At 29.4% G+C, this 22,372-nt stretch overlaps 1 protein-coding gene across 3 annotated transcripts in view; it reads left to right on the top strand.

Moving 5' to 3' along the window:
• Nucleotides 1-2,017: 2,017 nt before the first annotated feature.
• LOC117177874 (phospholipid-transporting ATPase ABCA1-like) overlaps nt 2,018-22,372 on the top strand; it is a 38,873-nt gene continuing 18,518 nt past the window's right edge. For all 3 annotated transcript variants that reach the window (XR_004467771.1, XR_004467770.1, XM_033368916.1), the window contains exons 1-4: nt 2,018-2,739; nt 11,035-11,345; nt 19,325-19,483; nt 20,076-20,307. Coding sequence is in view for 1 of the 3 variants with exons in the window: in XM_033368916.1 (XP_033224807.1) it covers nt 2,430-2,739; nt 11,035-11,345; nt 19,325-19,483; nt 20,076-20,307 (1,012 nt within the window). In the remaining 2 variants the exon portion in view is untranslated. The remainder of the gene's footprint in view (nt 2,740-11,034; nt 11,346-19,324; nt 19,484-20,075; nt 20,308-22,372) is intronic.

Below are 22,372 nucleotides of genomic sequence, written 5' to 3'. Positions count from 1 at the left end.
TTAATTACTTTGTTGAAAATTCAACAATTTGTTAAAATATTGTTTTATTTCGGTTTAAAATTCAAATTTTTTGTTAAAAATTCGTCTCTTAGTAGAAAAACTGTTTTGCTTGAAAAATGAGTAATTTAAAGTGTTTCATATGGAATTCAATAAGTTATCTACTACGATCTTTAAAAAGTGGATTAGGAGGGAGGTTTAAAAAATAGCCCAAAATTATTATATTTTTTGTTTAACATATCTGTGTTGAACTTTTGTCACAGGCTTATACTGCCCAACATGTCGTAGGCATTTTATATTAGAGTTGGATTTTTATTGACGGACTGGGTTGTAGTGAAGTTCACGATGGGGGGACCTACAGCTTAAGGTGGGTTCCGAACCACCAGAACCTCGGTAAAGGTACATTGAAAAATTTCCAGAGGTACCGGCTCAGGGATCGAACCCCGGACCTCTGAAGTGAAGTCCGAGTGTCTAACCAACTTTTACAATTATAAATTTACAAGTTTTTACAAGTATAAATTTGTACATTGTCATTCATGAGAGTGTAATGTAATCGTCCAAATTTTCGATCTCTGGTTTTTAACGGATCTTTACGTTTCCGCACTCACAGAATCCAAAAATCATAAAATTTTATCGGTGTCTGTCTGTCTGTTTGTATGTCTGTATGTACGGTTACCTGAATGTTATAGCCACGCTAACTTTTGAAGGATTTCTCCAATCAAGTCAGCCTTTGATACAATTCTTATATGTAGTTTCCAAAATGAAGGCTAAGTTCCTTAAGCAGATATTTCCAACCAAAATTAAAAAATTTAGAGAATTAAAAAATTTCATTTCAATTCATGCGCGTCAAAAAGAATTGCAAATTATCCTAATGACATTTTTAAATTCGATAAAACATCAGAAAGTTATATTCTTTTCAACAATTTCAAATTTTCTAAAAAAGGAAAAAAAAATTGTTAATAGGTTCAGAACTATCAATTCAAATTTCTACTAGATGTAAAATATATGTTTCTCTAAGCTATTATCATGAAATTTTTCAATGAGACAAAAGTTCAAAAAGTGGATCATATTCATGAAATATGCAATTTTGATTTTTTAAGTGATCCATAAGTTTAAAACATTATTTTGAGTAGATCTTAACAAGATTTACCAATTATTTTGATGAAGTTTTTCAAGTGGACACGAATTATCGAGCGCGAAACGCGAGTTTCGTAATGAGAATTTAATCCTCAAAGCCGTACCCAGTGGGCACAAAATTTGGCGACATCTTTACGACATCTTTACGACATCCTATGTCCATGTCGTTAAGGTGTCTGTGCGATATCGTAAAGACATCGTCAGATCATACGACTTATTTACGATATCGTAAAGACACCTTAACGACATGGACATAGGATGTCGTAAAGTTGTCGTAAAGATTTCGTAAGGACGTCGTAAAACTTTATGCCCACTGAGTAGGTGCTTTAAGAACCTTCTTTAAAATCAAATCGAAAAAATGCAGTTACAATTTATGCCTGCAATTCCTCAGAAGTTTAAATCACAGTTTTCGATTTAAGTTATAGTATTTACAATATTTGAAAAAGTTTACTTAAAGTGTACGCATTAAAAGTACGAAAACGAGCGTAAAGCGCGAGAGTGTATACGCGCGCGCCATGCGCGCTCAAACTTGGCATTTTTTTAGATTTATCTAGAATTCTCGCGTTATTTATTTAAGTAACATGTTCGTTCCGCAAGACTGCCCCGACAAAAATTGACTACTTAATTCAATGGACGGCCCCTTTGGAGGTAATTGGAAACAAAAATTATTTCGTTCCACTCTCATCAGAGGTCAGTCACTTGCATCTTTATTGTTAATTGCTGCATCCGGATGCATTCATTCTGTATCACATTGGTGTAAGTCTCTTATCAGCACACTAGTCACGTGGCTATGTTTTGACAATAATAAGTTTCTCGTCCGACCAGTCTGACACAAGATGTACCGATTTTAATAGAAGAAAATTGTTCTATTCGTCGCAACGCCTCTGCGATTAAGCTAATTTCTTAATCTGCAGCAACCTTGAAATATCAACTCACGCAATAACTTTAAACTATATTTGCCCCTGTCATCGCCTCTAGAGATCAGTAACATTTTCTAATCTGATTCTCTGCAAGAACAAACCAGCCCAAAAAAAGGAAGCTTCAAACAATATGTTTTATGACCCGAATAATAAATTTAAATGCAGTTTAAAAGTGCATCTGCTTTGGACTCAAGTCCGGCCAGTGATGTTTTTCTAGATAAAGGCTATCTGTTCGAGAAGTCTGTTCAGTAGTACATTTGCGCTCGAGGTGAAGAGGCGTTTCAAAAAACAGGAGTTACAATCGGAAAAATTCTTAAACTTTTCTTAAATATTATTCTAAACGGGTGAAATTGGTTTGGTGCAGTGAGTGGGACCATGGAGGAAAAGTGGAGAATTTTTCGTTTGTTGTTGTGGAAGAATTATTTGATTCGAAAGAGACATTGGAAAGTGGCACTTTTTCTTCAAATTTTGCTGCCCGTGTGTATACTTCTGCTTTTGCAAAAAATCAGATCGGCACCTTGGGTTCGAAAAGAAAACGAAAATGTTACATATTATCCTATAGAGACGATGACGAAGGAAAGTCTTTTAGAATTTGATGAAGTTCGTCTCTATTATGCACCAGAAAATAATTTCACTAGGAAACTGATGAAGCAAACCACACAGTGTCTCTCGATTCAGCCTGCGAGTACGTATAATAAGACAAAAATTCAACCAGTCTATAATAATATTTAGTATATTATAAAAAATTAAATATAAAATATTATACAATAAGGGGTCGTTAAAAAACTACGAAAACAAGAAACGTAATAGGGTGAATTTTACAAAAATAGAGACAAGCCATTTTGTTTAATATAACAAATTAATAATATGAAAATAAATGAATTAATAATAATAAATCAATTTATACCCAGAACATTCAATTCAATTTTAATTATTCTTTAAAAATAGCTTCTGTTTTTGTTGAAAGTTCAGCTTTTTGAATTAAACATTCATCTATATGTTTGAGGCTTAAATTATTTGGTTAACAAAAATAGTTTTGTTGGTTAATTAAACTTCCTGAACATTTATATTTTATGGTAGAGAAGCCGTCAGTATTGGTGTAAAATTAACAGCTTTGTTGAAAATTCAACTATTTTGATAGTCATCTTTTTAGTAGAAAATTTTTATGTTTTGATATAAATTCTTCATTTTTGATTGAATAAACTTTTTTTGTAGATTTATTTATTGTATTGAAAATCATCAATTTTGTTGAAAAGTAATTCTTTTTTTGTAGAACATTATTCTTCCTGGTTGCATATTCATTTTTTTACTTGAAAATAAAACTGATTTCGAGAAAATTCAACTATTTTTTTTCTTTCCCGCAGTGGAAAATTTTTCATTTATGAAAACTCAACTTTTTATTGAAGATTCGCCTTTTTTGTAGAATATTAATCTTCATTGTTAATCCTCTTTTTGTTTGAAAGTTCATACTTTTTGTGGAAAATTTACTTTTTTTGTTGAATGTTCATATTTTTAGGTTGAAAATAGAACTTTGTTGTAGAAAAATCGTCATTTTGGCTTGGAAATGTAGGCATTTTTTTTTTAACTGGAAAATATTTTTTGGGTGAAAATGAAACCACGTGGTTGAAAATAGAACTTCTTTGTTAAAAATTCCTTTTTTTTTATTAAGGATTAATTTTTTGGATTAAAAATTTAACATTTTCATTTTTGTTTTGAAGATTCAACAATATTTTTTCTTTTTCAACTAAAAAATCTTTCTTGGATGAAAAAAAATTTTTATCATTTTTTTTGTATTTGGTTGTATGAATTAGTTCGGTCAGAAATTATTTATTTTTCTTGTCGAAAATCCATCTAATTGGTTGAAAATTTAATATTTGCTTAAAAATTAAATTATTTTGTTGAAAATATAATTATTTTTTGGAAAATTAAACTATTCTGTTCAAATGTCAAATACAACGATTTTGATAAAATTATCTTTTTGATGGAATTGTTAATTGTTATCATACAAATTCTTTCTTTTGGATTAAAAATTCATCTTTCTTAATGAAAACAAAACTTTTTTTTCGTTGAAGCTTCAGTTATTTTGTCGGAAATTCAACCAATTTGTTACAAAATCTTTCTTTTTGGTTGAAAATTTCACTATTTTGTTTGAAATGAATTTTTTCTCAAAAATTTAGCTTTTTGTGGAAAATTGGTCTTTTTGCATTGAAAAATCAACACTTTGTTAGAAAATTAAACTATTTAGTTAAAAAAGACAAATTTTCTGCAAAACAGCTGAATTATTAACTTGAAAATATGAATTTTTAACAAAAAATTTCATGTTAAACCAAAAAGATGAATTTTCAGATGAAATGAACGATTTTTTAAAACAATATTGCGGAATTTGTAAACAAAATAACTAAGTCTTCAAACAAAAAAAGTTCATTTTTAACCAAAAACGATGAATTTTTAATCCAAAAGGACAAAAAAGCTGAATTTCTGACGAAAAAGTTTATTTGACACCAGATAGTTAAATTTTTAAAGAAACAGAAATATTTTTTTTCATTGTTGAATTTTCGACAAAATAACTGAATCTTCAACCAAGAAAATTTCTTTTTTGACTGAGAAAGACTAATTTGGAATCCAACGAGACGAGTTTTGGATTTTTGATTGGATTTTCCAAACAAAGATCAATTTTTAACCAAATAGTTTAATTTGCAACAAACTGTTTAATTTTGAAGTCAAAAAGTCGAATTTTCTGCAAAAAAAGCTGTATTCTTAAGCCGAAAATATGAATTTTAAACAAAAAAGTTAGTTTTAAACCAAACAGTTGAATTTTCAACCAAAAAAAGAACGATTTTTTCACGAAATTGTTGAATTTTCGATAAAATAACTAAACCTTCATTAAAGAAAATTTCTGTTTAACCAAGGTAGATGATTTTTTAATCAAAATGAACCAATGTAAAAAAGTTTTCTTTTTATTTTGAGAAGGTCATATTTGGGGTGCAAATTTTAATTATTTTTATACAGATTCGTCCTTTTGGATTGAAAATTCATCGTTTTTGGTTTAAAATAAACCTTTTTTGGTTGAAGATGTAGTATTTCGTTGAAAAATCAACACCCAGTGGGCACAAAATCTAGCGACGTATTTACGACATCGTTACGACATCCTTACTACATCGTTACGACATGTTTACGACATCTTTACGACATCCTATGTCCATGGAGTTTCGGTGTCTTTGCGATATCGTAAAGACATCGTCAGATCATACGAGTTACTTACAATATCGTAAAGACACCTTAACGGCATGGACATAGGATGTCGTAACGATGTCGAAAAGACGTCGCCAAACTTTGTGCCCACTGGGCAATTTTGCTAAAAAGTAATTCTTTTTTGTTGAAAATTCGTCTTTTTTGTAGAAAATTAATCTTCCTAGAAAATTCATCTTTTTGATTTGAAAATTCAATTATTTTTCTCCGTTCTTTACTGAAAAATGTTTTTTTGTTGAAAATTCAACTTCTTTGTCGACAAAATGTATTTATAGTTTTAAGATTCAACAATATTTTGTATGGTTTAACTTAAAAATCTTTCAAGGATAAAAATTCAACTTTCTTGTTTAAGCTTTGTCGTTTTGGTAGAATATAAATCTTCTTGGTTGAGTATTCATTTTTGTTTGCAAAAAGTACGACATTTTTACAAAACAGTCAAATTTTAAAGGAAAAAGGTTAATTCGCAACCAATAAGATTAAGTTTCTATTTAGAAGATAAATTTTCAAACACATAATTGAATTTTACACTAAAAAATAAATTCATTTCTCAAGAAAGGAAATATATAAATTTTCAATTTCGAAAATTAGTTTCCAACATAAAAAAAGTTAATTCTAACGAAATACTTCAACTTTCAACTAAGTATTTCATTTAAAAAAAAAAGAATGTTTAATTAAGAAGATGAATATTCTACCAAAAAGACGAATATAACTAATGAAGTAATATAAATTTTAAATCACAAGAGACGAATTTTCTGTCCAAAAAGACAATTTTCGGCAAAATGGTTAAATTTGTAACAAAATGTTTGAATTTTCAAAAAACAATTGGAAAGTATTTTTATTTTAAATAATAAGCAGTTCTATTCAACCACTAATACAAAATTTCAACATAATTGTTTAATGCTCAACCAGAATCCAATCATTTAAACGATGGCATTCTTAACCAAAAGAGAACAAATTTTCAACCTAGAAAAATGTGTTTTGGGCAAAAAAGTTAAGTTTTCAACAAATAAAAAAATGGATTATCGACTAAAAAGTTTCATTACCAACAAAGAAAAAAATAAAATTTGTACCAAAACAGATGAATATTTGAACAAAAGAAAATTAATTTTCAACGAAGTAGTTGTATTTAAAACTAAATTCGATCAATTTTCCACCAAAAACGGGATTAAGGTAAATTTGCTAACCAACAAATCTATTTTCAACCAAAAAAATACTTTTTTTTAACAAAAAAATTACATTCTTAACCAAAGAGATAAATCTTATCTAATAAAATGAATTTTTAACAAAGTGTTTTGACTTTCAGCCAACCAGTTGAATTTTTAATGAACAAGATCAATTTCTACCAAAGAATACGAATTTTCGACAATAAACATAAATTTTCAAACAGATAGTTGAATTTTCAAATAAAAACTATAAATTTCCAACTAGTAGTGAAATTGCAAAAATTTTCAGTTGACATAAATCATTCTCAACTAAACAAAAACAACATTTTTCAATTAAATAAATTATTTTTTTTTTATTAGGAAGTTCCTAATGACGTCAGACTTGTAATAGCCGAATTCGCGTAAACAGGTTCAAGGTTATTTATTACGAGAAAAGCAATGATGATTTATTACTTTCTTATAAATAAAAGCAGGTAAGCAGTTTCTGAACCGAGTGGTATTATCAAGCGCGTACGCACTTGCGTGTGGGTGTGTCTATATGTACCCATGTCAGGCAGCCATCGAGACGATTCTGCTGAGCTTCCTCATATGATCCTGATCAAGTCACAGAATAATAATATCCTAGTGGGCACAAAATTTGGCGAAGTATTTACGACATCGTTACGACATCTCCACGACAATTTTATGACATCCTATGTCCATGTCGTTCAGGTGTCTTTACGATATCTTTACGATATCGCAAAGACACCAAAACGACATGGACATAGGATGTCGTAAAATTGTCGTAAAGATGTCGTAAAGTTGTCGACAAATTTTGTGCCCACTAGGATTGCACAATAGTAAGATCCGAGTTCATATAAACAGGTTCAAGCTTATTCATTACGAGAAAAGTAATGATGATTTGCTGCTTGCTCATAAATAAAAGTAGATTATCAGATTCTGGGCCGATTAGTATTATCAAGCGCGTTGCACACTTGCGTGAGGGTGTATCTATGGTATATGTACCCATGTGAGGCAGCCATCGAGATTTATCTGCTGAGCTTTATCATAGAATCCTGATCACGTTGAAAAATAAAAATATTGCACAATAGTACACGGAGAAAAATGGATGTTCAAAAATAAAATCTAGATGTTCAGGGTTAACATATTATATGTTTAACTATAGGACAACAAACTAAATGTTGGATGTTAACATATGTAGATCTTAAAAAGTGAAATGTTATCCTCTAACATCCAGAATATTTAACAGAAATATCCGAGATATTACATATATGGTTATGTCCAATTACGTCTGTAAATTAAATTAAAATTAAATTAAATTAAATTAAATTAAATTAAATTAAATTAAAATTAAAATTAAATTAAATTTAAATTAAATTAAAATTAAACTTTAATGTTCGTACACGAACGAGAAACAGATAAAGGGTATACAATGTCGACCAGATGGTGCATTCAGTAAAGTGGAGGTTATATTCAATATTCCTAATTCAAAATAAAAACGGGGATAAATAATCGGAGAATGGATGATCTCTAATCTGCATTAAATATTCTATCTATTTTAAGTTACTTAAACTCAAATTTTATTTCAAATTTACAAACCTTTTGTCAAATGTGTTAAGTCAATAAACCTAAAACATAAGATCGCTGCTCCCTTCTTTAGAAAGAAAAAAGTCGTTATCCAATTTTATTTAAAGACATCTTATTTTTATTCTTTGGAAATGTTCCAAAATTGTAATATTTCATAATTTTAATATTGAATATGTATAGCTTTCAAATATAGTCATGAAATTGCATTGCGCGATGCGCATGCGCTCGAACGATTTTAACATCTGAAAGTGTTTCAGTTTAACAAAAAAAACGCCTAACATCTCAAAAAGATATAAAATTTTTGGCATGATTATCTGCGTATTAGGTGCTACAATCTTACCCTTTGAACATTTACATTTTAACATCCATTTTTCTCCGTGTAAGAGCCGAATTCATATAAACAGGTTCAAGCTTATTCATTACGAGAAAAGCAATGATGATTTACTGCTTTCTCATAAATAAAAGCAGACAAACAGTTTCTGGACCGATTAGTATTATCAAGCGCATACGCACTTGCGTGTGGTTGTTTCTATATGTACCGATGTGACCCAGTGGGCACAAAATTTTGCGATGTCCTTACGACATCGTTACGAGATCTTTACGACAACTTTACGACATCCTATGTCCATGTCGTTTCGGTGTCTTTGCTGTATCGTAAAGAGATCGTCAGATCATACGACTCATTTATGATATCGTAAAGATACCTTAACGACATGGACATAGGAGGTCGTAAAGTTGTCGTAAAGATGTCGTAAAGACGTCGCCAAATTTTGTGCCCAATGGGGAGGCAGTCATCGAGACGGTTCTGCTGAGCTTTCTCATAGGATCCTAATCACGTCACAGAATAATAATATTGCACAATAGTAAGAGCCGAATTTACGTAAACAGGTTCAAGGTTATTCGTTACGTGAAAAGCAAGGATGATTTGTTGCTTCCTTATAGATAGAAGTAGATAGGCAGTTCCTGTACCGTTTGGTATTATCGAGTATGCAAGCGCTTGCGTGTGGGTGTGTGTCCATTAGGGTGGTCCAAAATCATACCTGTTGAATTTTTTTTTGGATTAGAAGGCATGTCGCCCCCCCCCCCCACACTTTGTGAGGTGGCCGGAAAAAAATTCCCTCTAAGTTTGAGCCAATTCGGTTAATATTAAGACGTTCCGCAAAGGCCCTGAAAATCCCATAAGATTAACATGGTAAAATTTTGGTTTTCGAAAAAATGGGATTCAGGTTGCTGGATTTAAACTTGGCTTGCGGAAGATATTAAAAATTTATTGGGGGGGGGGGGCTCTAATCAATCATTTTCATTAAATTCCTTTAAATTTTTATTCCCCCGACCCCCCTTTATAGAGCCCCCCCCCCTCCTTTTTTTGCCATTAATTATTTTTGTTTGTCGAGTGGAATGTTTTCAAGTATTTTTCAGCTAATTAAAAATTGTTTAAGAAATTTATTTTTGTTTAAATAATTTTTTTCAACTCACTCATTGAAAGGTAGATTTTTTATGTTTGATTGGACAATTTTACATTTTTAGGATAATGATCTTTGTTTTAAGCATTTGTTATCTGTTTAAACAATTAATTATTATTTAATTGTAACTTTTTTTCGAACAGAGGTATAAAACTCTAGTTTAAAAAAAAAATTAGTTAGCTTTTCTGCTGATTATTAAATGTCTACGTCATTTAGATACTAATAACTTATTTTGTAATAAATTCTTATTTGCTTAAATAAGTTTTGTTTATTTAAACCATTTTTTTCGAAAATAAATTTGTGAAATTTCTGTTTCTTTTGCAATTATTGAAGTAATTTGCCATTGTTGAGAGAAAAATTTTTTGTTTGAATTTCCAGTTACGTTAAAAAAATCCAAAAAGACGTCGCCAAATTTAGTGCCCACTGGGTAGCCCTTCATATCAATTTTTGCCTATACACCTTCATTTTTTGCACATTAAAAATGAAATGAATATTTATTTATAAGAAATCAATAAATCATTTTTGTCTTTCTCGTTATGAATAACCTTTAACTTGTTTACGTGAATTGGGCTCTTACAATTGTGCAATATTATTATTCTGTAGTTCAATCTGTAATCAAATGTAGAATTTTTAACAACAACAAAATAATTCTCAACCTAGCAGTTCAATTTTGAACTAAAAACGATCAATTAGATACCAATGATTTAATAGTTAAATTTCCAATGAAATAAATTATTGTCAAGCCATAAAAAACTATTTCTCAACAAAACAAATGATACACAAACAAAAATCGTAAATTCTCAACAAAAAATTTAATAGCTGAATTTTCAAATAAAACTATCAATTTAAACCAGTAATGATAGAGTTAAATTTTCAGTTAAAGTAAATCATTTTTAACACACAAAAAAACATTTTTAACTAAATAAATTATTTTTGAACTAAAAATGATCATTTTTTTAGTTAAAAATGTAATTTATACATTTTTGGTTAAGAAAATTGATTTTCAAGCAAATATATAAACCTTCAACAAAACAGCTCAATCCTCATCCAAATAGTGGATGCTTTAGAAAAACAGAGAGAAAAGAGATTCTTTAAAAACAAAAGGGAAATTTAGATACTTCACGAGTGAAATAAAATAACTAATTTTAATTTTTTCAAGCATTTTAAATCATTTTTATTCATTGTTGTATTTTCCATGTATATGTCAAATTCTGCCCCCCCCCCCCCCCCCCCCCCCCCGGTAGTGTATAGTAGTTTTTGAACGGCTCACAATATAATAATTGACATCTTTTTCTTTTAATCTATAATAATTAAAAGATGTTTTATTCATTTTGTTAATAAAAAAGTTTTTTCTCTTTTGACAGGAAACCCCTCAAAAAACTTCACATATGTGCCTTTTTTGAGCGGTGCCACCTCCAATAAAAAAAAACAACTTTTTTTTAGCCACTCCAACTTCTGAAGTTTGTCTTTTATTCGAACGAATAAAACTTTTAGTAAAAAATATAACATTATTTGCAGATGTCACTGGATTTCCTTCAGAAGAAGAAATGTTGAAAAAGCATTCTTTTGATAACGGTTATGATTTTCATGCTAAAATTCTTGCCATCATATTTCATTATGATGAATACGCTTCTGATAAATACCTTGATTATACCCTGAGATCTTCTTACGACACTCCAACTAATGTATTAGGAGGTGTTTTCCGAGGTTATAATTATTATTATGTTAAATACATTTTTGTGAGGATTATTCCATACGTGCAAACACAAATATGCATCGATGAAGCTTTTATTAATATGTCAGCTCCACATGCTTCATTTACGCGCAAGGTAATTACCCATTTCTATCAATATATTAAATTAATAATATGATACGTGATGACTTTGTGAAGCTATTCGCGTGGGGTAATTGTTAGAGAGAATGATCAGCGACCTGGCTCGTAGCTGTCCCAGTGGGCACAAAGTTTGGCGACGTATTTACGACATTGTTACGATATCTTTACGACATCTTTACGACATCCTATGTCAATGTCGTTAACGTTAAAGTTGTCGTAAAGATGTCGTAACGATGTCGTAAAGACGTCGCCAAATTTGGTGCCCATTGGGGTTTTGGGGAACGAAAGTGTTGCTTGCATAAGTAACACAGGAATTCTAGATTAATGTGCAGAATTCCTGAAAATAGAAACAAAAATCAAAAGACCAAATTTGGGCTACCACCATAAGATGTTCCTATTGTAATTTGAAAAAAGATAAAAAATTTTGATTTTAATCTAATTTAAATTTCTTGAATTTACAATGAGTAATTGGCTTGAAATGTCCCTCGCGACTCATTTGACCTCATTTGACCAGAGATAAACTTAAATTCTTTTTCTACTAATCTATTATTCTATCATATATTTCCGTAATACTTGCAGATATTTATCCATATTTTCTTTTCTTATTCATATATTTTTATTATATTATAAGCATTTATTTTATTATTTAATATTCATCTGCTAGAAAAAAAATTTTATAAACAGGATTGAATAATAAATTAGAACCTGAATGTGTGCGTAAATAGACAGAGCCGTATGAATCATTTCTGTTGGATTTGGACGCATGAAGCAACTCGATGCAACTAACGCGCTGAAAATTCGGCCTTCTGAGCCACGCTTCTCTTTCGGCCCCGCAACATTTCTGATCGAAAAAAACGTGGCCTTCAATTCTAGAGACGCATAAATCTAGTTTACGGAAATCCAGGTTCCAGTGTATTGTACTTTCCTATACAAAATATTTTCTTCGCAGAATATACCCTACATTAAATGTTCACCCCTCTACAAAAGTGGGAAAACGCAGTGAAAAAAATAACTATTAAACAAGACTATAGTGCGAAACCAACTCGTTTGAAACGCTTCAAGGAATGTTCATGCGATAATTTTCATCCAATAAGTTTTAGTTGTGACACCCCAAACCAAAACTCATGCTGAAAACCATTTTTTTTTTAATTTTCTGCAAGTTAATTATTGTTATTCGATAAGTTAGAGATTTCTGAGTATTTTTAAACTAAATTCTAATTCTTTAAACAGTTAATATTTGTTTTAACCATTTTTTTTCGCCTGTAAATCGTGAAAAGTTATTATTTTTGGAACAAATGACACAATGAACAAATACTAAAAGTAATGTTTTTTATGAGGATACTTGGCAATTATTTTAAAAAATTTCATTTATTTAGGCATGCAAATCGTAAAAAATTATTATTTTCTGAGATTAATGACACAATGAACGAATTATAAAGTAATTATTGACCCAGTGGGCACAAAGTTTGGCGACGTCTTTACGACATCGTTACGACATCTTTACGACAACTTTACGACATCCTATGTTCATGTCGTTAAGGTGTTTTTACGATATCGCAAATAAGTCGTATGATCAGACAATGTCTTTACGATATCGCAAAGACACCGAAACGAGATGGACATAGAGTGTCGTAAAGATGTCGTAAAGATGTCGTTACGATGACGTAAAGACGTCGCCAAATTTTTGCCCACTGGAGAGTATTTTCTTTGTCAATGGAATCGATCTGAAAAAATAACTATCAATAACGGGACTGAGAAATACTGTTTAAAACATTGTTATGTAACAAAATGTGTACAAATTCTAAAATAAGCAAATACTGCATAATAAGCCACATGGTGTAAGATAAAAAAAATAGAATTATCTTCATTTTTCATATTAAGAGGCGCTAGTGTAACTTTACAGATTTACAGGATAAGAAAAGGTATTGAAATAATTGCCAAATATCGTTAAAAGAATATTTTACTCTCAAAATGCTTTAATTGTATAATATTTTCTAGAAAACAATCATTTTTTACCAAATATGTTTAAGAAGAAATATTATTCTAAAAATTCACCAACTGTATAGTTTTTCTAAGGAATAATAATTTTGAACAATTTTCATGCGAAAAAGAAATTTTTAAACAAATAATAATTTTTTAAATAATTAAAAATAAGTTTAATAAATATTTGCATGCTTGTGACTGATAGAATAAAAATAATTACCTTCGAGAAAATTAAAAAAAAAAAAAACAGTATTTAGCGTGAATTTTACATGAAATTAACATTTTGCAATTTTTGTGGCATTTAGAAAATTCATTAAACATAAATTTGCAAAAGGTTCGTAGCAAGTACTGTTTTAATTTTTTCGAAAAAATTATCTTTTCCCATTTAAGACCCCATATTAATTTTAAACGATAAATAAACGGGAATTATTTTTTTCCGGAAAATGAATGAATTTGGGAAGAGGGATACCATTTCAATTTAAAAGTCTAATTTCGAATGCAAATATCTAAAACAGTTCAATTTTTGAGACCGTAAAACTAAAGATTTTTTTCTTTAAAAACTTGAATTTAAAAAAATCTGTTTTCAAATTTTTTAATTTTTTTTAGATTGATGATTGCATATTTCACAATGTTGGAGTTTTAAGATCATTTAGCAGATTCTTAAGAATTAATTTCATAAATTTGAACAATTTCAAGAATAAATAATAATAATAATAATAATTAATGTGTCGAATATTAAAAAGCTAAAAATTGCGTTATTAAAAGTAAGAAAAAAATAAAATTCAACAATTTGAAATTGTTACCTCTGTGATTGAATAATTTCTTTTAGCTTGGACCGTTTCAAATCCAGAGTTCTGAATTTTAATGTTAAATGTAAAATTTTCAATTGTTTCCTTTCATACGTTTTATTTTGTAACTAAAATTAAAATAGTTGAATTTTTTAAAGTATAAATACCAATTTAAAAGTTTTTAACTTTTAAAGGATTTAATTTTACTTGAAATAATTTAAATTTTAAAGGGATTAAGTATGAAAAAACATTAATAGGACAATACCTGGTTCTTTTTATTTTCAACGCTCAATAGCAGAAACGTTTTGATTCTTTTATTTTCCATTTAAAATTACTATTTCATTTCAAACCTTTTTTTTAAATTATTGAATTTTAATAGTTTATAATTAAAAATTATTTCCATTTTGAATTTACCTTTCGATTTTAGAACAATTTTTCTAATGAACTTAAATTTTGAATCATAATTTTTTTGTAATTTTAAATTATTAAATAATTAATGCTTTTAATAAAAAAAATTGGTTTCTTAGAATTATAGATGATCCAATACAAAAAAATTATAATCCAAAATATTTTCAATTTTCAGAAATTTTCATTTGAAGTTTCTTAATTTCAAAAACTTTAAGTTTCCAATTATTCAATTTTAAACACTTTTATTTGGAAAAAATACAAGTTCAATTCCTTTTTATTCAAGTCGAAATATTATCCTTTTTCAAATTTTACCAGAACGAAACTTGATTTTACTTTATCTAAAAAATTTTCATTTGGAACTTTGACCATTCATAATCGTATTTTTTTAATTTCAAAAATTTCAATTGAAAATTCTTAATTGTAATTAATTAATAAGATTTTTTTAGCATTTTTCCCAATTTAAAGTAACGTTACTAATATTTTAAGTTCAAAATTGATTTAGTGAACATTTCTACTTATAATTAGTTATTTTTGACTAAAAATTTAGTGGAAATTTGAAAACTATTTTTTAAAAATAGTTAAAAACTTTAAATACAATTGATATAGAAAATTTCGCTAAAGTTAATCAGTGACTTTAGGAGAAAAATTTCAATCATAACTTTCTGTACCCGTCTAAATTACTACATTGCCCACTCGAAATTCTTCTTTGAGTGTTTCCTGCTTAAAATGTGATAGAGCTTGAAGCATTTTTAATTCCAATTGGAATTTCCCCAATTTCTTACTCTTTCAGATTTGAAATTGTACAATAAATTATAAGAGCTTGAAATGTAAGGATTATTCCACTTTGGCCTCTATTCACTTTGAGGTATTCTTAACTTTTCATTGCTTCTAATTTTAAGTTATACCACTTTCAAGGTCCCTGTTTTATAAATCTTTAAATTGAGAGTATTTGTAAAGTCAATTTTTGCCTAATTTTCTTAGTTTTTTATCATTTTCGCTTTAATTTCTTTTTTGCTTTTTAAGCATCCATTTTGTTAAAGGACAAATGCAAAAATTTTCTATTTCCAATTTTTAAATTTAATTTTCAATTGTTTATTGGGAAAGCATTAATAATAATAATAATGCGAAACATGGAACTCTTCAATTGGAAAATGTTTCAGATTTTAGTAATTTTAAAAATTTTCCTTTATTTAGTTTTTAGTACTTTAAATTTGAAACTAGATAACTTATAAAATTAAAACTGCAAGTTCAAGAAATTCTATTTTAAACCAAACGTACACATTTTTCATTTTATTTTTGTCGTTTTTTACTTTGATTTCCCCGATTAAAAAGCTTATGAGTAGTATACCTAGGAAAGAACAAGAGCACGTTATTTACAGATAATTGATAATAATTCGTGACCATGCTAAAGTGACACTGGTTGGTAAGGTATATTTAAAAAAAATTGTATTTAAATTATACATTAGGAGCCTGCTTTACCCACCGATGATAATGTAATAAGCTGCTTGACTATCTTGATTATCTTCAGTAGGTAATATCGGAATTTAAATTAAATTCAGGTAATAAAACGGGAACCTAAATTACCATCAGTCTGCAAAGTAGAAATCTAGATTGACGTCAGCTGATAAATCAGAAAGCTCAATTGCCTGCAGCCAATTAAGTAGGAAAAAGATCATTGTTTGGAAGCAGCTGTTCTATTCCCAGAATCCTGCGTAATAGCAAACCCGCCTTATGCCAAAACATTGTTCGGAAGAAAATTCTGTATTCTTGCTAGCACCTGTATTGCAGTAACCAGCTTAGAATTAAAGTTAAACACAATAAAAAAGAATCAATGGGTGATAGTTGAAACTAGTTTCAACATTCCAATTTTGGTTAAAGGTCTACTATCACTGCTTCCTAACAATAAATCTAATTTTAAAGCATCTTTGGCCGATCGAAGGTAATCTAAATTCCTATTTTACAGACTGAAGGTAATGTAGAATTCTACTTTGTTGTTGAGGGTAATGTAGGTTCCTACTTTACCGAAGGAAGGTAACCTAACCTTTAACCTTATCTAATGAAGACAATCTAAGTTCCGACACTATCGGTTGGAGCTATTTCAATTTTTTAAAGTTTTTTTTTAGTTTATAGCTTTCATATTAAAATCATTCATTTTATTATTTTTTTAAGTTTACATTTTCTATTTTTCCGAGTTTTTTAAAAAGTGGACAATATATTTATGAAAAATTTCGAACTATTGGCATCAATTTTAAATTTCTTGAAATCTGTTTGAATGCCATAAAACATTTGGAAATGCCTTAAAGATCTTTAAAATCCTTTAAAATATCATGAAATCCTCTGAAATTACATAAATTCTAATGATATTTCCTGAAATCCTGGAGAATTAATTAAAATCCCTCGAAGACTTCTAAATGTCCTTAAAATCATTGCAATCATTACAAACTTAATAAAATTCTTAGAAATAGAGCCCCGTAGATCCTACAAAATTGTTATATATATTTCAAAATTTTACTTAGTTCTTTAAAGCTCCATAAAAATGGTTTAAAATATTTTTACAGCTCATGAAAATTCTTTGGACGTTTGGAAAATACAATAAAATCCTTTGAAATCCTTTTGAATTCTTGCAATTTATTTTTAAAAAATTAAAAATCTTTTAAAATACCCTAAAACATTTGAAATCTCTTCACTAAAAAAAATGTCTGGTTAAATGTGGCCTTATTATTTTAAAAAATAGTAAGCGCATATTTAACCAGAATTCTGGTGGATATTACCAGACATTTTTTTGAGTGTTAAAATATCTTAAAACTGTTCAAAGTTCTTCAAAATTTCACGGATGAATTCTTTGGAATTTTTTTAAATTCCCTAAAATGTTTCTGAAAAAATTCTATTTTAAAAAGTGACTATTGTCACTTTATTTCAAAAAAGTGACTGAAAAATAATTTGAGAAAAAGTAACTAAAATTGATTTCCAGCTTTTTCCATTGTTTCAATATGTGTCCAAAATATTTTCAATAATTACTTAATCAATAGAAATTTCGACGTTAAAACGATTACTCCAGACAAATAATTTGTGAAGAACAAGAAAAAGTCTGTCCCATCCCGGATTTGAACCAGGAAAGCCACTGTCCATGAGTGAACCGTTAACCAATTACGCCACTGAGGCCTCAGAAAATCTTTTCTTGTGCTCCATATTTATCTTTTTACAGAGAAATACTATCCGTATTTTTACTCTGCAACACATGTAGCATTTTTATCAACATGGGTCTAGTCTAATTAATATTTGGAAGATATTATTACCATTTAATTATATTTTAGTCTAAATTAAAAAAATGTTAATTAAGGGCATGTGACACAGCTAAATACCTATATTACCGACCACCGTTTTTCAGTTCACTGAATGTTTTTTTGAACCTGAGAACTTTATTTGTAAATAAAATATCGAGCTGAAACTTTGGAAAATGTATTAGAGTTCAATAAAGTACGTTTAGGTACTGCATTTTGGTAGAAACTTCACTGAAAATTATTTCATCTTTTTTCTGAACGTCAACATTTTTTGAACGTTCGAACTTTTTTTATACATAAAATATCGGTCTCAAACTTTGAGAAATGCAAGAGCCGAAAGAAAACTACGTTTAAGTACAAAACTTAATAATAAAAGATGTAAAAAAATATATTTTAACAATCAATTCCAACGGCATCAGCCGGTAACGTTGTACACGAAAATACGAAATCTCTAGAGCCTCGCCTAGTGGCCGCCAGGTTTCGTATTTTCGTGTAAAACGTTACCGGCTGAGGTCGATGGAATTGATAGTTGAAATATATTTTTTTTACATCTTTTATTATTAAATTTTGTACTTAAACATAGTTTTCTTTCGGCTCTTGCATTTCTGAAAGTTTGAGACCGATATTTTATGTATAAAAAAAGTTCAAACATTCAAAAAATGTCGAGGTTCAAAAAAAAGATAAAATAATTTCCAGTGAAGTTCCTACCAAAATGCAGTACCTAAACGTACTTTATTGTACTCTAATACATTCCCGAAGTTTCAGCTCGATATTTTACTTACAAAAAAAGTTCTTAGGTTCAAAAAAACATTCAGTGAACTGAAAAACTGTGGTCGGTAATATAGGTATTTAGCTGTGTCACATGCCCTTAATACAAAGTTAGATGTTCAAAGATTACTTTGGATAAATAATTTTAGAATAACTATAAAAAATCTTCCTCAGCCCGGATTCGAACCGGTAACGCAGCTATCCATGAGTGGAGCGTTAATAATTGCCCCACCAAGGCGTCAGCAGATCCTCTCTTGTTCTTCATAGCTACCTTTTTCAGGGGAATATAATATGTATTATTCCACTGCGAAATATGTGCCATTGTTGATTAAAGTAGATTTAATCTACTCGGACGTTAATATTTTTAGATGGTAATAACATTTTCCAAATATTAATTAGGTTAAACCAGGTTAATCAAAAATGGTACATTTGTCGCATTGAAGAAATACGTATAGTATTCTCCTCTAAAAAGGTAACTGTGGAGAACAAGAAAAGACTTGCTGGGGGTTCAATAGTGTAATTGCTTACAACTCCACGCATGGGTAGTGGTGTGGTCCCGGTTCAAATCTGGGCCGAGGCAGATTTTTTCTTCTTCTGAAATTATTTTTCCAAAATAACCGTTTGAAAATCGGAATTTGTAATTATTGCAAATTTAAAAACTCGGACGTTACTATCTTTAAATGATAAGAACATCTTCCAAATATTAATTATATCATTACTCAAGTAATTTCAAATAAAATTTTCAGGTAACTCTACAACGGATGCCTACGCGAAGAAACGCAAAACTAAACTCAGGTGACGAAGCATCCAGAGTAATGTTTTCTATAACAGCTGTTGGAATTTTTTTTGTAACATTGTGCTTGGAAGCTTATTTTTCTGCAAGCGAAAAGTATATAGGAGTCAACGTTAGTAAAAAATTGACAATTATATATATTTGAAGGGTCCCGGGTTCATAAGGACGTGAGTGACAAAACTCGAATTTTAGAGAGCACATAAAATTGTTTAACCTAAATGTGTTTGATTTTCTTTGACAAAAAAGTTCTTCCGCGCGATTCGTCATCTTTTTCGTAAAAAAATGCAACTACTGGGTTGAAAGTTGAACCATTATTAAAAATTAATTTTTCGATGTTCATAGTCTCGGGCAGAAACCATTATAGTTTCGGTCGACAAGATTCGAGACGAGCCTCGAGAAGAGCCTCAAGACTAGTGTCGAGAAGAGGCCCGAGATTCGAGACGAGAAGAGAAGTGAAGTTGAGGCTGAAAAGAGAAGAGGAGGAAGGGGATACTTGGGTTTTGATACACTTGTAATTCGAACTGGACCATAATACAAAAACATGTGTTAGGCCAAAAAATCTAGTTTAAGTGAATAAAACGCATTTCCAAAGTTTGGCGCTTATGCCCATATAATCCGGGGCCCTTCAAAATTTAATTGTTTAAATACTTATTTTCTTCAATATTAAGTTATATGAAATATCAAGAGAACAAATATTTTTTTAGATTCTAATGGCGCTAAATGGATTAAAGTTTCATATGAACTTATGCAGCTGGTTCGTGAGTGGTATTTTATATAGCTTGTTTTATACAACGACAATAATAATAGTGATGTCAGAAGCTTTTAACAACCCAATTCTGCTTTATGGAAATTCATTTATTATTTGGATATTTCTATTTTTCCACGTTGCGCATCTAATTGCCTTTGGAATGCATATCGCTTCTTACTTCTCAAAATGTAAGTACAACTATGTGCAATGATTAGTTACTATTTTTACATTCGATTATTTACGGGAAATCCAAAAATCCTATCGCTTTCTATCTTCTTTAAGCAGTATGATTTTTCCCAACAATTCCTATAAAAGTTATAACCAAGACACGTATCAGAGTCACTGTGAAGTTAGCAGACTAGCGCAGCTCGGATCTCACGTGCGGAGAAAGTGTAACCAAAAGCACTTTTATGTGGACAAAAGTCTGTCTAAAACTCAATTTTCAATGGATTTTGAATTTTTCTCAAAAGCTTTCGGGTATATCGAGTCGGTGTGGAAATTTCCATTTGGCTAAACCAAATTTTTTATTTAACAAAATAAATATTTTTTTCCTAACTTTTCAGATGTACCTTTTCTTAAGATCTGCGAATCGACTAAAGAAGAGCTTAAGTCAGTGTCAATTACTATCGAGCAATAGTTTTCAGTAGTTTAGAGTGAGAAAAAAAATGTTTTTAATATTTTAAACAAATGAGGGAACAAAAGCCATTTTTTGTGATTTGCAATGATTAGTTGTTGGAAATTCAGTTTTTATATACAATATAAGTAAAATGTATGCCAAATAGCGATGAACAAAAATATCTACTGTTTAAAAATTATTTGAGCAATTTTTATAAACAAATACACAGTTTTCGTATAATAGGCTCCATTTTTTTCAGAATCGGCCAAAAATATCGTGCCACTTTTTTTTTAATTAACTACAACTGGTAGTTATTCAAACAATATTTATATATATATTCACATTTTTGAAATTATCCCACGAATAGGGGTATTTTTTTGGGGAACCCATTAAAAATGTATCGTTAGTGAGTCGTAGTCACGGGCGTCGAAACGATTTTTTTCATGGGTGAGCTCCCTGTGGGCACAAAATTTGGCGACGTCTTTATGACATCGTCACGACATCTTTACGAAAACTTTACGACATCCTATGTCCATGTCGTTTCGGTGTCTTTACGATATCCTAAAGACATCGTCAGATCATACGACTTTTTTATGATATCGTAAAGACACCTTAACGGCATGGACATAAGATGTCGTAAAGTTGTCGTAAAAATGTCGTAACGATGCCGTAAAGACGTCGCCAAACTTTGTGCCTACTGGACTCACCAAAAATATGTTCAAATAGTTTAAATAATCAACAGTTTTTCTAATTAGAAAAATTTGTCATGAAAGAATAATTGGCAGGTCACTTGTTGTTGAATCGCCAAAGAAAATAAATATTTTTCATGAAAAAATGATCAAACTGTGCATTTTTACATAAATTTTTTTAAAAAAATGAACAGTTCTTATTAAATGGACAAACAAGGCCACAAGGTGTCATTGGTACTACATTTCTAGCTTACTCATTTAAAAACATAAGTATATTTCTGCAAAAGTAACCAAAATGTACATTTGTTTATAAAAATTGTTTAAATAATTAACTTTTCTTAACTGTTAGCAAAGTATCATAGGAAATATTAATTAAAGATACATTTTTAGTTGATTTCGCAATGAAAATGGACCCTATTCTTAAAAAAATGGTCCAAATGTCCATTTATTTATAAAAACTGTTTAAAAAATTAATATTTTCTATCAAGTTGAACAAAATTACAGCTAGGGGTTACTGGCAGTATATTTTTATATGATCCCACAAAAATTGGCCCTATCTTTGGAATAATGTTAAAAATCTGAATTTGTTTATAACTAATGTTTGAATAATTACCAGTTGTTAATTTAAAAAAATGACAGCAAGGAGTCATTAGTGAGACATTTTTGTCGATTCTGCAAAAAAATGGAGCCTATTCATTATGATATACGAAAACTGTATTTGTTTATAAGATTTTTTTAATAATTGGCAATCAGCAGATATTCTTAAATAATCACAATTAGTTATACAGTGTGTCCCATATTTATAGGGCCACCCCATTTTTTAAGGATATTTTTTTTCTATTGAAAAAAATGCACCAAATATTTTGAGTAGATAAATGAGTCGAATTAACGATTTTTCCTAAAATATAGAGCTCGCAATTCCATTCGTTCATTTATTTGGACATTTTT

Source organism: Belonocnema kinseyi, chromosome 8 (genome assembly GCF_010883055.1).
Source record: "Belonocnema kinseyi isolate 2016_QV_RU_SX_M_011 chromosome 8, B_treatae_v1, whole genome shotgun sequence".
NCBI classification, from domain to species: Eukaryota; Metazoa; Arthropoda; class Insecta; order Hymenoptera; family Cynipidae; genus Belonocnema; species Belonocnema kinseyi.
Note: the sequence above shows the minus strand (reverse complement) of the source record. Positions and strands in the feature narration are given on the sequence as shown.